The sequence below is a fragment of the Heteronotia binoei genome, chromosome 3 (genome assembly GCF_032191835.1).
Source record: "Heteronotia binoei isolate CCM8104 ecotype False Entrance Well chromosome 3, APGP_CSIRO_Hbin_v1, whole genome shotgun sequence".
Taxonomy (NCBI): Eukaryota; Metazoa; Chordata; class Lepidosauria; order Squamata; family Gekkonidae; genus Heteronotia; species Heteronotia binoei.
Window position 1 is genome coordinate 39,884,152 of NC_083225.1, and position 15,474 is coordinate 39,899,625.

General features: G+C 42.2%; 1 protein-coding gene across 5 annotated transcripts in view; it reads left to right on the forward strand.

Moving 5' to 3' along the window:
• FARP1 (FERM, ARH/RhoGEF and pleckstrin domain protein 1) overlaps positions 1-15,474 on the forward strand; it is a 249,404-nt gene that overhangs the window by 212,407 nt on the left and 21,523 nt on the right. For all 5 annotated transcript variants that reach the window (XM_060233637.1, XM_060233639.1, XM_060233638.1 and 2 more), the window contains exons 16-17: positions 2,265-2,398; positions 14,696-14,777. In XM_060233637.1, coding sequence (XP_060089620.1) covers positions 2,265-2,398; positions 14,696-14,777 — 216 coding nt within the window. The remainder of the gene's footprint in view (positions 1-2,264; positions 2,399-14,695; positions 14,778-15,474) is intronic.

The window sequence follows — 15,474 nt, forward strand, 5'->3', positions numbered from 1 at the left end:
GCTTGTGCCACTTTAACACTATAACTGGTTTCTTGTGGCATGAGCTTTCATAGGCTGTACAGCATAGTGGTTAGAGCAGGGCTGGCCAAAGTCCCTTAAGGTAATAGCCACATAGAATAAACATCAGATGTCTGAGAGCTGCAAGACATGAACATCAGAGTTTGAGAGCCAGAAGGCAGGCAAATAGATGGGGGAGGGAGATGTGGAAAGAAAGCAACTTTAACTATAAACGCATTATTCAACCTGCCAGCTGGCTTGGCTGGGAGAAATGATTTAAGGAAACAAATGCCTTCTCCAAGCTGTCCGTCTGGCCAGTGGGGGCTTTGAGAGCCACACGATATGTATGAAAGAGCCACATGTGGCTCCTGAGCCACAGTTTGGCCACCCCTGGGTTAGAGTGTTGAACTAGGGTCCAGTAAACCCAGGTTTAGTTCCCCACTTGACCTTGGGGCAGTCACTCTCTTTCAGCCTCACCCACTTCACAGGGTGGTTGTGGCGATAAAATGGATGGACAAGGGGAGGGAGGAAAGCATGTATGTGGCCTTGAGCTCCTCAGAGGAAGGGCCCACCCATTTCCAATGCAAGTATGACGGATAGATCGGAAAAGGACATAGTGGGTTGCTTAGATTTGCCACTGTGAATAGTCCAAATGAAAAGCTGGGATTACCTATTCCTGGGTTCTACAGTTCATTTATTGTTAAAACAAATATTGATTTTTCCATTGTTTTGAAAGCTCTAACAGTAGATGGGGCCTTCCCCGTTAATTAGTTCACATTTCACTGTATCTGTTTCTGAACCACACCACAAAGGATGTGATCAGTGCTGTCACAAAATTGAAATGGGGTGGGTGGGATTTCCTGAACAAACCTGAAATCCTAGGGTTGTTGAAAAGTCAAATCTAAAAACAAAATATGTTGGGAGGATTAAAACTTCTCAAAGTAACAGAAACAGTGCCTGTAGTTTTAAGGAAAGAATGCCCATGGTGCTGTTGAGAGAATTGCCAGGCAACCACAACAACACTGACAGGTGTTCCTTTTTGTAAAGCAAAGTAAGGGGAAAGCAGGAAAGGGATTGGGAGGCTGAAATAGCCCTGAAACAGATCCTGCCACCCGTCCACTTTCCTCACTCCTGATGGTGGAGAACTTGCCCGGGACAGGCCCAGTGGCAACTACCAGAAATTCATTACTCACGCAACTCAACCTGACCCACTGGCAGCAACTCAGCCCAGCCTGGCTTGGGCCAGCTCCAGCCACTGCACAGCTGGACCCAGCTATCATGCAGCCCAGCACACAGCCTGGCCAGACTTTATTTGGTAGTTTGGCCAGAGGCAAATAAAGGTAGGCTGCTGGTGGGAAGGAAAGAAGGAAGCAGGCCCAGTGGTGGCAACCACTATGGCGCTGGGTCCGGCAGCAGCAACTAGTAAACAACTCAGCTAGACTTTTTCAGGGGGAAAGCTGTCAGGTGGGGAAGGAGGCAAAGCTGAAGACCCTGGTGTTCATAAGGGTAGGTTGGCTGGTGGTTGGAAAGGAGAAAACAACGTAGGAAAAGAGGAGAGCCTATGGAGGCTGCCAGGGAAGGGAAAGAGGAAATAGTGGGGGGGAATGATTCTCCGCACACACACACACTTGAAAGTTGTTGAAAGTTCTGAGTTGTGAGTCAAATAAAAGTTGGCCTTGGAAGATCTGTGGACTAAATAAAAGCCAGAAGGGATCTAATAGTTTGGGGTATCTTTATATTTGCAGTATTTTGAGGCAGCTGGAGCATGTGAAATATGGACAGATAATAATAAAACAGGAGTCCAGTGGCAACTCGAAACAATTGAAAGATTATCACGGTCCCTTGGAGTGAACTGATTGCTCTTCAGATTAGATCTTGCTTTGAATTGGCCTCTCTGTGTTACATCCATCCTTTGTGTTGTGTATCTGAATCGTCCTCAAAGATTTATCTTCCAGTGCACCTGATGAAGTGAACTCTGACTCCTGAAAGCTTACACTGGAATAACGTTTGTTAGTTTTTAAGGTGACACTGAACTCCTGTTTAATTTTGCTGCTACAGACTTAACACAGTTACTCATATAAATACGGAAACTTACTGCTATTTATTTCCATTGTGTCATTATACCCTCTGTAATGTATTGTCACTAAGCACAATAAAATAAGCCTGTGTATGATGCAGATATAGTGCTGCGTGAGGCACCAAAATTCAAGCCTACATTATTTGATAGACCCAAGAACTTTTCTTATTATTTTGCCTGGTCTTTGTAGTGGTTCCAGAGCTCAGTAAGTAAAGATGACTGCATGCCGGACACACTGAAGAATCTCATCTTTTCCAACTTTGAACCTTTGCACAAATTTCATACCACCTTTCTAAAGGAAATAGAGCAACGCCTTGCCCTTTGGTAAGTATGGCATTGGTTACTACTTTAAATTAGGAATTTGTGTTTCAGCGCTGGATGGTCCCGTGTTCTGCTCTGTAATCTACAGCCTAGCCACACCAGTTTGACTGTCGTTTTTTACTTGTTTGCTTAAATACACCCTTCATAATGCAGACTTAGACTTTCCAGCCCCCAGACCTGGGTGGGGGATCCCCTGTTTTCAGAGGCTTCTCTTCACTGCAGAGTAGCTGGCAGGTGAGGGAAGCCCATTCCCTAACCAGGGATGTTGCTATGCAATGTCCCCAACATGATGATGTCATCTGGAAGTGCCATCATTGCGTTGGGGACATCACACAGGGATGCTCTGGTATTTGGGCAAACTATGGTTTTGAGGCAAAAAACGAGAGTTTTGCCCAAATACCAGTTTCCCCAGCGTGACATCCCTCCCACTCCCAGAAGGCCCCCCCAAGCCCCCTGCTGGAATGGAGGTAAAACCCAACAACCCTATGCAGACATGTAAAACAGCATGTGGGGGAAGCATAAAAGGTTAGCTTCTGCTGCCTGTCATCGTGCTTCCCTTTCTCCTTTTAGTTCTCTGTGAAGGAAGAATCAGATGACTGGTTCATGTTTTAGAGCCGTGTGGTCAATGTTGAAAGCCCTTTATGGCTTCAGACTACAGGACCTCTCCATGAGGCCCCACTTTTGTCCTCCTCCCCCAGCTCTGGTCTGCATAGGTAGAAGACTAAGGTGGCAGGATAAATTGCATCATTTCAGGTCACTCGCATTTTTCTTGTTACTTTCCAAACTCCCTGCAAGTGGAGAATGAGCACAAGCAGACAAAGGGGCTGAGCCAGTCCAATTTAGAACCTTTCTAGCTAGCTTTCTGTTTGTGGCAGATTTAATTGGGGCAGGGGGAGGGGGGGGCCTTCTAAAGTGCTGTCCTTCACCTGCAGTCTCAGGTGGTCCAGGCCAGTTTCCTGCACGTGTAAATACGGATCCAGTCATTCCACCAGCAGGGGTGACAGGCAGAGGCATGAACATCTGAAGTTTATTTTATTGGATTTATTGTGGAGATGAAAGGGTGTGTTGGTTGAGATCCTGTGAGTGGTTTAATGCGGTACAGCCAGTGAAGAATGTCTCATCATCTTCGTGTTATTCAGTACCAAGATTGGATGCCCTCAGTGGAATACCTGTCTGTCTATGTCAGGGATGGCCAGATGTGGTTCTTTTGGGAGCCACATGTGGTTCTATATTGTGTGGCTCTCGAAGCCCCCACTGCCCGGTCGGCTGGCTCTTTAAATCACTTCTCCAAGTCAAGCTGTCTGGCCACTTGTGGGAAGTGGCCCTGCCCTGAGCCACTTGTGGGAAGGGCGGGATACAATCATAAATAAATAAATTTAAAGTTGCTTTCTTTCCACCTCCCCTCCCCAATTTATTTCCTTCCTTCCTCCCTCCCTCCAACATCTGGCATTCTTGTCTTGTGGCTCTCAAATGTCGGACATTTATTCTGTGTGGCTCTTAAGTTAAGCAAGTTTGGCCACCCCTGGTCTATCTAGCACAGGTTTCGCTCTTCTACCCAGCGTTTTCCAGGAGTTTTTCCAGGTCTAGAATAGTTACATATTTGAAGACTATAATCAAGGCTCTTTGTTAGAAATTGTCCCACTTAAGTAGATGAGACTACTCTGGATCAAGCAGTTAGCCGCTATAAAGAACAGCCTGGCAATTTTAGCTGAAGACACTAATTGGTGTGACTAATCAATCAATTAGTTAATCTAGGTTATGAAATGTGAACCACTGAATTTATTTAGTCCTGGTTCCATTAAGTCTTTTGGAGGTTATTTTGTTGTGTCAGTGCATGTCTCCATTCAGACGTAATTTTCCAGAAGTAACTTTCCAATTCAAAAATAATTTTCCAAGTGATCTGATTTAAAAAAACCAAAAAACCCCCAACGTATTATCTTCATTTCACATCTCTAGATTTTCCATGATAAAGGCATTCCATTTAAATTAATTCTTTACTATATTGAATTGATTAAAAGTTAGACAGTTAATCAGCTGGGAGCTGGGGGGGGGGAGCCTGCTAGCCTTAATAGTAATAAAAGAACCTTCATCCAGGGAGCCTGCCTCATCTAATAAATGGTTATCAAAGGAGACATTTTTTTGCTGGCAGAAAGCTAATTAATTATTTGAGAATATTTGGTGGGATTTCTTCGCGCTTTGTAATCCTCGTTCTTTTTATCTCTGGTGCGGTCTCAAAATAGGAGAGGTTTGCAGCCTTCGCTTTGTAAGCAAATTGGTGGAGGGAATTACAACTATGCAATCAGATCAGAGACATGCTAATCAGTTTAACGTCCTTATTGATTCGAAGCAAACAAACAAAGGGGTGAATAAATACAGAATTTGTGGAAGTACAACATTATCATGCTGATTAGAGATGTTGAAACTTCTTTTATCTTGGGAATGTCCTGTTGTAAAGGAGTGCTCCTCCTAAATATGCGAACTCCAGAGCGCATTAACCCTGCTAATATCAGGGGTCCCCCTATTTCTGTGATCCTGAGCTTTCAGCACTACTGAAATGCAAATAAGGCCATTTCAGAGGATAGCCGCACTGGTCTACAGTAGAACTGCACTGACAAAAGGAGCTTTGAATCTTGAAAGCTCAGACCCTGAAACTCGTGCTGATCACTAAGGTGCTGTCAAACAAACTGGAACCTCAGTGGAAAAGATACCAACAAGAATGGGAAAAAAAACAGTGTGACAAAAATTATAATAATTATAATCAGGGATTTTTTTGTAGCAGGAACTCCTTTGCATATTAGACCACACACCTCTGATGTAGCCAATCCTCCTGGAGCTTACAGTAGACCCTCTACTAAGAGCCCTGCAAGCTCTTGGAGAATTGGCTACATCAAGGGTGTGTGGCCTAATATGCAAAGGAATTCCTGCTGCAAAAAAGCCCTGGTTATAATAAATGTATATTCAATATGTAAATCTTATTTTGTACATTGTTTGTTTAAAATACAACTTTCTGGGTTCATTTCTGGGACACCTGCCTTCTGCATCCTTCAGTAGCCCCCTCCCCACCAGGACTCTGTTAACCTTCATTTGTTCTTTGTGTGTGTGTGTGTGTGTGTGCCTTCATGTCAAAACTGTCCAGAACAAATGAAGAAGATGCATGCACATATGGCAGATGGTTTTGAAATGTAATTTTATTTGCCGATATCATTGTTTTTTCCACAAGATTGCTCTCATGATCTGCAACGGATTTTCTGAGTATTAGCAGAGGGGAGCCACTGATTGACAAGGGTATGCAGTTTAGATTAACTGCAGCCATATGTCCTCCAATGGTAGAAAGGAGGGTGTCGTTCAAAGCTGGGGGACAACATTCTTCTCTTAAATACTGGAGGGATAATCCCCCTGAGATCACAGTTGGTTCTGCTGGAAGAACCTGAAGAACAGTTTGGTCCTTCCATCACTCTCAGGGAACGTGCCTTGATATGCATACCAGCTACCTTCACTTTGTTAAATATCTACCCAGAAATAATACTTTCCAAGACACATAGTCCTGAGCAATAATTCTTTGCCGTGGCTGTGTTTGTAGATAAAAGCTCCCAGAGATTCAGTTTTTCTTGGCATGTTTCTATGACAGATGTAATCTGATTGCCAAGTATTAGCTTTTGCAATCTTTCCAAGAGCATAGTGTACGGTGCAGTGCTGAAAAGGCCCATTTAGAACCAAGCCCGTGTTTAAAGTTTCCGCCAGAGAACAACTTATTCTAAACCAGTGGTTTTCAAATTATATTTCGGGGAAAGTTGAATCTCCTGGAAGCTTTTCAGGGACTTCTCAATCAGAAGATGAGCAAGGGTGGGCAAAGTGCTTGGAAAAGAGCTTCTTCTCCCACTTACGTTACAGATCAGGGGTGGCCAAACTTGCTTAATGTAAGAGCCACACAGAATAAACATCAGATGTTTGAGAGTCACAAGGAAGGAAGGCAGGAGGGAGGGAAACAGATAAGGAAAGGGAGAGGGAGAGAAAGGTGGAAAGAAAGCAACTTTTAAAGCATTCTCCAAGACACCAGCTGGCTTGGCTTGGAGAAGTAATTTAAAGAGACAAATGCCTCCTCCAAACTGGCTGACATGGCAGCGGGGGCTTCAAGAGCCACAAAATATGTGCAAAAGAGCCACATGTGACTCCTGAGCCACAGTTTGGCCACTCCTGTTACAGATACAGGGGAATATTGGTTCTGGAATGTTCTTGTAGGGCTACAGGGGAGGCCCAGGAACATTCTCAACCATGATTGTCTACCATATGCCGAGGACTAGGCAGATGAGTTCTTGTGGAAGAAGAGTTTCCATTCCTGATCTTAGAAGTAGATATAGCTGCTGTCCATTGGAAGCATGCATAGCTTTTGCTTGTTTTTAGTTTCTCATAGTAAATAATGGCTTTGTGCCATCTTCTAATCTATTGTTGGCAGCTCTTTCAAACTGGAAATGCCAGAGCTTGAATCTGGGACTTCTGAATTCAAAGTGTGCGCTCTTCCGCGAAGTTATGAACTTGTTCGTAGGTGATAGTTAGATGTTTGTAACCCAAGTTTGCAGCTTCCTTTCTTTGTGGTATAGATAATGTGTTTTATCTGTCAGGCCACCCAGTCAGCTCATTAACCATTTGAAAATCCATATGGATTGTTAATGCAGGTAGTCTTAATATATTAAACCATTCCAGTGTGGTTCTCTGCATGGAGAGGATTTACCTGCAAGACCATGGAGACTGGATGGGATAGTCCCAAAAGGAGCAAATGATTTGTACAAGCTTCTTCCTTGCTGTGGAATTCCAGCTAATCCTTACTTCTGAAATAACAAAGGCAATGAGAAGTAGACATGGGGGATTTATCAGAATAAATTCACCATTTGATCAGGCTCCTCTTCTGCGTATATGGGACGGTCTCAAAATGTTTAACATTTTGTTCTTCAAGTCTTTGCAAGTTCACACAAATTAGTAGCCAACAAGAATGTATAGTAGGCAGTGCTGCTGATCCTCCTTCCTGCTTTATATATTTTGTTTAATTGTTTTAAAACTGTTTTAATACTTTTTACTGTTTGCCACCTAAATTGGGTGGAAAGGCAGCATGAAATGTTTCAGAAAGAATAAATTTGTGAAGCACCAGTTGGTCTGAAAGGAAACAGAGTAGAAGAGAAAGATATGAGCCTTTTTTGTGTCCCCCAGGGGAAAGAGTCTGAGTATAAATGAAGTAAATAAATAAGCAAAAAGAACCAAATGCTCTTAATTGACAGAAACTTAGTTTGGTCGCCTAGAGGCAACTCTGGGCACTGGTGACCTAAGAGGCCTATTACAGTCTATAAATGGAAGGAACCAAGGGTGGAATTCTAGCAGGAGTTCCTTTGCATTTTAGGCCACACACCCTGATGTAGCCAATCCTCCCAAGAGCTTACAAGGTTCTTTTTTGTAAGTTCTTGGAGGATTGGTTACATCAGGGGTGTGTGGCCTAATATGCAAAGGAGCTCCTTGTAGAATTCCACCCCTGGAAGGAACAAAGCTATGGTTTATAATTAGGAATGCTGTGAAATCATAAAACTTTCCTCTTGAAGATAATGAATGTTTGGGGAGGTTTTCCTTGTGGACCTGTATGTGATTTATTCTATGAAAAATCAGATTGAAAGCTGCAAGGATTTGATTCTGATGCACACCTTAGACATCAACTATATATGTATTTGAATGAGAGAGAAAGAGAACCCAAAACTAGGTGCAGGCTAAATGAGATAATTTTAGGAGAGTTGGACTGCGTTCTTCCAACCCAGCTTTCATATAGACACTGCTGGGAACTCAAGCGTGTGAGCCCCAATTTGGCTTCCGCCTCCTCCTCCCATTTTTCCCTAAATGGCCGTGGGGGTGCTGTTTGCCCCATTGGGGAGGTAGCGCATGTATTGTTGGTGCTAATAGCACCCCCCTCCCCATTTCAGGCTGTGAAAATGATGTATGTGTGCAGGCCAGGGGGTGAAGCACCTGCTTTTCCTGCAACCATGATCTTGATCCAGATTGGGACCCCACATTTCTGATGATTTCCCAGCAGTGTGAAGTATGGCTGAAGGTAGAAGAGTTGGGTCAAAAGAACCCAAACGTGACACTCAACATTTTTTCTAATTTGGCTTCTATAGTGAAGTTTAGAAGAATCGTATAATTATTCATGAGAATCAAACGGAAGCAAGTTTCCCAGCATGCTTTATCCCACCAAATGAAATGACCAATATTGAGCTGGGTAGGAATGACAGTCAGAGGCTGTTTCTTCTTTTTGAACAAGGGGCAGGAGAAAAGAAAAAAGACATTTTTTTGGTGCTAGCTTCTTGTAATTGTTTTGGAAGGCATGAGAAGCTGACTCTTCATGGTGTTCTCCAGTTAGTCATTGTTGAGAGAGAGAAAAAAATCGCCCTTCCCCTCAAACTTATTTTCATTGGGGCCCCCATTTGTGAAAAGTGGATCAAAGACTGGAAAAGAATAGCTCGTTGGGTTGTCTCTGCCCTGAAGGGGCGACAGAGTTTCGTTATATTCCTTAGTCAAGGGAATTAAACTTGGCCTCAATATATTTTATTGAAATTTTAAAGGAACAGAATAAGGGAATACAGAAATAAGAGAAGGGAAAAGGAAGTAGGGTAAAACAAATTCGATAACATATACTCTGCATCGTTAGATTACAAAACAATACTGTTAGTCTTTAAAAGTTTATGACCCATAGATTATAACAGATAATTTGCTAGTTTTAGATTTTATGATATCAAAAATGAGGAACTTACACAAAAGTGCAACAGACTTTGTACAAAATCATGTTTATGCATTAAGCCATTCATAAAAAGGTTTCCAAGGATTTTCTTCATTTTGTGTTAATTTGCCCTTAAGACAAAGTGCAAGTTCATCTGTTTCTGCTAATATTTTAACGATCAAGTTCTGCTTCTTCAGAGCTTCATGACGTTTCCAGCCTTGTGATATCAGAAGTCTTGCTGCAATAATAATGCGTAACATCAAATATTTATTTTGCCTCGGAAGGTCCATCAGTAGTATATTCAACAAAAATAATTCCGGTTTAAAATGGACAATGACTTCAATATCTGTTGTAACATGTCATGTTCCATAATCCAGTATTTTTCCATCACCCCCACAGGTCTGCCACATATGAAAAAATGTACCCACATGAAAGATACATTTCCAACACTTATTAAAAACAGTAGTATACATTTTAGACAAGAGTTTCTCAATTCTCAGTCTGTTATAAGCAAAACTGGGGGGACGGCTTCTCTGGGCCCCCAAGGATATTCTGTTGAATGAATGCTTCCTCACTGGCCACTTCTGTAGACCGTGCAAAGGGCCACTTTGGTGGGTATTACTGTTCACTAATGCTGGGTCCTATTGGTGTTCCTGAGCAGACTTATACCCCTCTAAGTCCACTGACTTCAGTGTAACTCTACCTAGAATGGCAGTGTTGCTATGCCAGTACTGACAATCGTCATTTCTCACCCCTCTCTTTTAGGTGGCCCTTTTTTTGTCGCTGTTAGACATTTCAAAAGTTAATGAATCCCTTTAGTGTAAATAGCCCGCTAGGAAACTTGACAGGGGAGGTAGCTTTTGCAAATCCTTGCTTGTTGTTTTCTATCTAGCTAACTGTGCCTGTCCAAGGGAACAAGTTAACCCCAAGGCTCATAACATTTTATAGCTCTGTCCTGGAGAATTTGATTGCAAACAAGGTCAGTTACCCATGGCAGATCTGCTTCTCTGGCCTGCGACATGAGTTTTATGTTGCACTTTAGGCAATCTGGTGTGCTAAGATTGATCCTGGTCTATTTCTCCTTGGTAAATCCCTTATTCTAACATAATAGGTTTCCCTGGCAGTCTGGGAGCAAAACACATGGTGTTTTACTAGTTTTCATCCACTTGCTCTGAAATTTTAAGCCGAGCAAATTAATGAGACATTGGATATGTAGAGTTAATTTATCTGCTTGTTTGTATTTTGTAAACAGACCTTGCTAGATGTTTTCTTAAGTCGCATTTAGTCCATCCGGTATGGCAAGCCTGTTTCTTCCTCTTGCTGTACTACTTAAGCTTTGATTTCTGCTCAGAAATCTTACTGTTGTTATGAATGAAGCTTATACTATTTTAAAGGGTGCGAAGAATGCAACATCTGTTTCCTCTCTTGGTTCTCTTGTGGTTTATCATGTTGGATGTGGTTGGTTTTAATGCCATAGATTGGTAAGCCCGAGGAAAGAGCAAAACCAGTTGACTTTCACGAAAGACATGACTAAGACATAAAATGGACTTCGAGGCATTTCTCTTTTTACATTATTTCACATTTTTAAAAAATCCTCAGTGGTTTCCTGTATTTGCTGGTGAGACATCCTTTCCTCTGAGAGCTTGGCTTGTACTGTTAGTTTTTGTTCTGCCTTGTGTTTCCTTAGTCTGTCAGCACTGCAGTGGATTTATTTTAGGGTTAAGTGTTTACACCTTTTGTTTTCATTGAGCATGGAGACCTTGGGGCAAGGAAACTTCTGTATGGCTCCTGACTTAATCTTGACATGTCCACAGATCTCTGTTTTTAAAATAAACATGTTACTGGGATATAAATGGGAACTGTGCATCCCAGACAGACAGCATTGGGCTCCAGCATTAGCTTAATATAATGGCACTGGAAGCTGGGAGTGTAAAGAATTTATCAGTTTGACTATGTGGTGCTTCTCTTTCTCAGTCAGTAGTCTAGGAATCTAGGTTAGCATTAGCTAAGAACAATACACATTTGCTTATACAATATCAGAAAACTGGAATAAGGGCTGTCGGTTTTATAGACTGGTGGCTTTCCTTCCCTCACTTTCAGGTCACATTAAAGGCATAAAACTAATATTCTTTTTAAAAATGAATGAAAGACATGCTTTTCCCAAGCGCTCAAGGCATCTCAGATGACCCTTAACCTTGCTTGGATGGGAAATGGTGCCATGTTAATGGTTAGAGTGTCAGGATGGCACTTGGGGCCAACTCAGAGATGCCTCAAAAATTGACCCCAAAATCCTTCCACACACTAAGATCTGCTGCCTGTCTTCCATCCCATACTCACCCCGTCCTCCGGTGGCCTCAGAGCAGTTCAAAAAGCTACCATTGTTGAAGCGGTAGCAAATATTTGAGCTGCACACCAGTCACCTCCTCGGCATCTGGAAGTGGAAGGGCACAAGGGAGGCGCCTTGACAGTGTGAAACCACCAAGCCACCCCAAGCCACTTCCCGCTTTTTGTTGTTGTTGTTGTAAAACCTAAGCAGAGCGCTTGACTCTTCAGGAGAGAAAAAGAGCAGTCCGGCTTCTGAGGCACCTCCCTGTCTGAACGTGCCAAGTCACCTTGCAGATAGGATGGGGCTGCCTCGCCGGGGAGTGTGTGGAAGCTTCAGGGTGGCTCTTTTTGAGCTGGTCTGATTCGGAGCACCTCCCAACCGCCCCAAACTGCCCATCTGTAATCACCCAATATGACTCAAGAAGGCTCAGGTTCAAATCTTCACTCTTTCATGAATCTTGCTTGGATGACTCTGGGCCAGTCATATAACCTCCCTGACAGAGTTGTTGTGAGGATAAAACAGTGAGGAAAAATGCAGGTATGCTTCTCTGGGGTCCTTTGAGAAAGAGGGAAGGATTTTAAAAAACCCACTGCGGGCAGATCAGCTCTCTACCTGGAAACATGGCTGCTTCAGGCTCCTTGGAAAAATTGCAGGGAAGAAGTGTTATTACTGGGCAATAAATGCTAGTTTGCTTATTTAATCTCTAAAGCAAATCACTACGAAGAATGAATTTGGAAGCTGTATTAGTCTCTTGGGGAAGCTGAGAGATTCTTATCACCGAGTGTGGTCCTTCAGTGCTTGTGCCTTTGTAGACTTTTTGCAGTTTTTGGAAGTCAGGTTGCTCTTAAAGATTTATGGGTGCCTGTCAGACATAGCAACAAGTGGGGATCGGGTGTCCTGACATTGGGGTGGGGGGAGGGCAGGATATCCTGGAGTCAATTTCCACATCAAGACAAAAGCTATATTTTTGTTAGGAAAATGATACTACTAAGTTCTTCAAAAATGTTTAAGCAGGGGAATGCCATAAACGCAATAATTCAGTGTCCTGACAGTTATTTCTGCAGGTTTTTGCAAGAAAGTTTTCTGTTTTCTTGGGCTGCAGTTAAAACCCCTAAATCATCTTTAGAGGTTTGTTGAATATTAAAAGGAATGCATCTTTAAACAATTAATTGAAAACTTGGGTTGTGCTTGGAGAGCAGCTTCCACATGTTAGCAGTCTAACAAAGAGCTCACTAATCTTTTTAAGCCTGTGGGCACGTTTGAAATTCTGACACGGGGTGGTGGGCACAACCACAAAAAGGGCATCACAGGGGACTGAGCCAACCACAAAATGGCTGCTGCTAGAGGTGGAGCCCAAGTGCTGCAGGAGGTGGAATTCAAGCACAGGGGGGAAGGAGGAGGAGTCAAAAAATAGACTGGGAAAGAGGTGAGAGAGAATAAAACAAACAACGTAGTGGCAGATGCCACTGAAACTGTTATTTCAATCTGCATAGCCAACCAGATTGTGTCAGAAGCCCTGTTGTGTGAGAGCCCGACCTAGCTCCACCAACTTTCTAAAAGCACTTGGTGGGCTGCAAGAAGGTGTTGATGGGCACTGTGGTGCCTATCGCGTTGGGGACCCCTGATCTAGCAACTTCACCAGGAGTCTGTTACATAGCCTGTTCATAGCAGGAATTTGAATTGTGTGCTGAGGAAGCAGTCCATGGGGTGAAATGGCTCTGGCTGCAGTTGACTTACAGTGGAGTCACAACATAACATCATGCACAGAGATAACTGTTGGTAGAAAGGTTTATTAAACTTCTTCATCCTTCTCTCTCTGAGGTGCAGGGCCATGTTTATATGTTCACCCCAGGTTTATCAAAGCACGTTTATTACGGGTTAGCCCTAAATTGATTATATAACTTCAATAAGACCAGCCTAAGAAATTTCATCTTGGCAAAAAATCAACACAGTATTTTTATTGCACTGCTCCCCTAATGTGATGAAATTAGGACAGAAGATGTAAATGCCAATAAGAGGGGAGTGGAATTATAGCTGTAAAGTTCTTGGGTTTGCAGTGCGGAGCAACTAAAGTGTTCCATGCAATATGCTGAAGTGGTACACTTCAGAAAATAAAGCTAGAAGTTTCAAAATTGGCCACTGGCTTCAGGATGACCATGGGAGTTACAATGCACTATTGTAAGGCCTGATGTGCTCAAAGTAAGCCCGGAGATGTTGGGTTTTGTTTAAGGGAAGCATTTATCTGATATGTCCCCTGCTACTCTATAGCCTTGCAAATTCTTTTGGCTTGGAAGGGGGAAGCCGTTTGATTCTTCTCTTCCAGTAGAGTATTCATCAATAGAGGCATGAAAAAACGACACATACACAAACTACACATACGTTTGAAAGTAGAGATGTGAAGAATTGGAGGTTTTTGTTTTGCCATCTTCTAGGCATGGAGCAGAATAATGGACATGGGCATGAATAATGGTTATAGTACAGCCTTTTTTTTCTGCAGATATTTTTGGTTTTGGTACATCTGACATGCCAGTTAAGAGCTGTTTGAATCGCCTTCCAATCTTGAAATACTTAAGCGATATGTGTGAATTTAAGTTTATTTGAAGCCTGTTGAAGCCAATAGGTTGGGTGTTCAAGTTAAATCTGTGCATGCTGGAAGAAATCACGTATGTCTGCCTTGGAAACCTGAGCTTTGAAAATCTACCTTAACTGCTAAAATGCCAGGATTTGTGGAGCTGAAGCAGCTTTTTTATGGTGCAAGCTGCTTGCCGTTAAAATCGTAGAGTTTTATCAATTTCTAGGGTTACCTGAGTTACTGCAGACCAAACTTTGAATCAAACATTACAAATTCTCTTGAAAAACATCAGTATTGCTGATGTATGTAAATTTCCTTTCAGTTCCATCTTTTCTGAAATGTTCTTCGGTCCTCAGCATTGAGACTGGCCCCACAGAATTAAAACTGTCCCCACCTCTTTGGTTTTCTACGCTCAAGTTTTCAGAATGTTGCTTTCTTTGCCCTTTTGTCTTCAACGTTTAATAGCCTTGCAAAGTTCATTATAAGTGCAGCCATTGCAAATGAAAGATGTACTTCATGAGCGAATTAGCAGCCCATTAAGAAGAGTCACACCAAAAGGCAGCATGGAGAACCAGGGTTTCTTTGCAATATAAAATCCCTATTCTTTCTGAGTTATAATGCCTAACTAACAGATTATTCCGTTGTTGTCAGGGAAGGGCGCTCTAATGCTCATTTGAAAGGAGATTACCAAAGAATTGGGGACGTTATGCTGAAGAACATTCAGAGTATGAAGGTATGAATTGCCTTTAATCTGTGAGGTAGATTAGATGGAACCACCGAGTTGCGCTCACGGGCATGTATTCTTACTTATAATGTAGTCTCTGTTGCACACTAGAACAGAAGCTAGTCAACAAATATCTAAACCACTGATCAAAGGGATATCCCTGCACTTGCAAACATCTAGATTTCGTGTCTCCACAACTTCAGTTTTTAAATTTTTAAGTCACCTTTCTGCCATAGAATATTAAAACACATGTAAAAACAGCAGTAAACTGAACTGTTTTCTGCAAATAGGAGAGGATCACTGGCTTTCCACCTTGATTCTTCTATATTGGCATCATAGGTTTAACTTTTTTGAGATGCAGAATATCAGTTCCTTTCTTTCAACCCCAGTCACTTCTAAGAAAGCTTGTGAGGCATGATTTTTTAAAGAAGCTCCTTTGGATAATGGTTCTGGGCATTACTGTAATGAAAAAATATTTTTATGGCTTTTTGCTGAGCTGCAGATAAGAATTTTGGATTAGGCAGACTTAAAAAAATATTATTTTAATTTTCTGGACAATAACAAGGAACAAAAAAAATATACAATTCAAAACAGAACAAATATTAAATATCAGATCAGAAAGCACATGGAATATCGAATAGAAAATAAAACCATTTGTCAACATTGTGACTTAGAAATTCTGATGACATAAGTCTTATAACCAGGG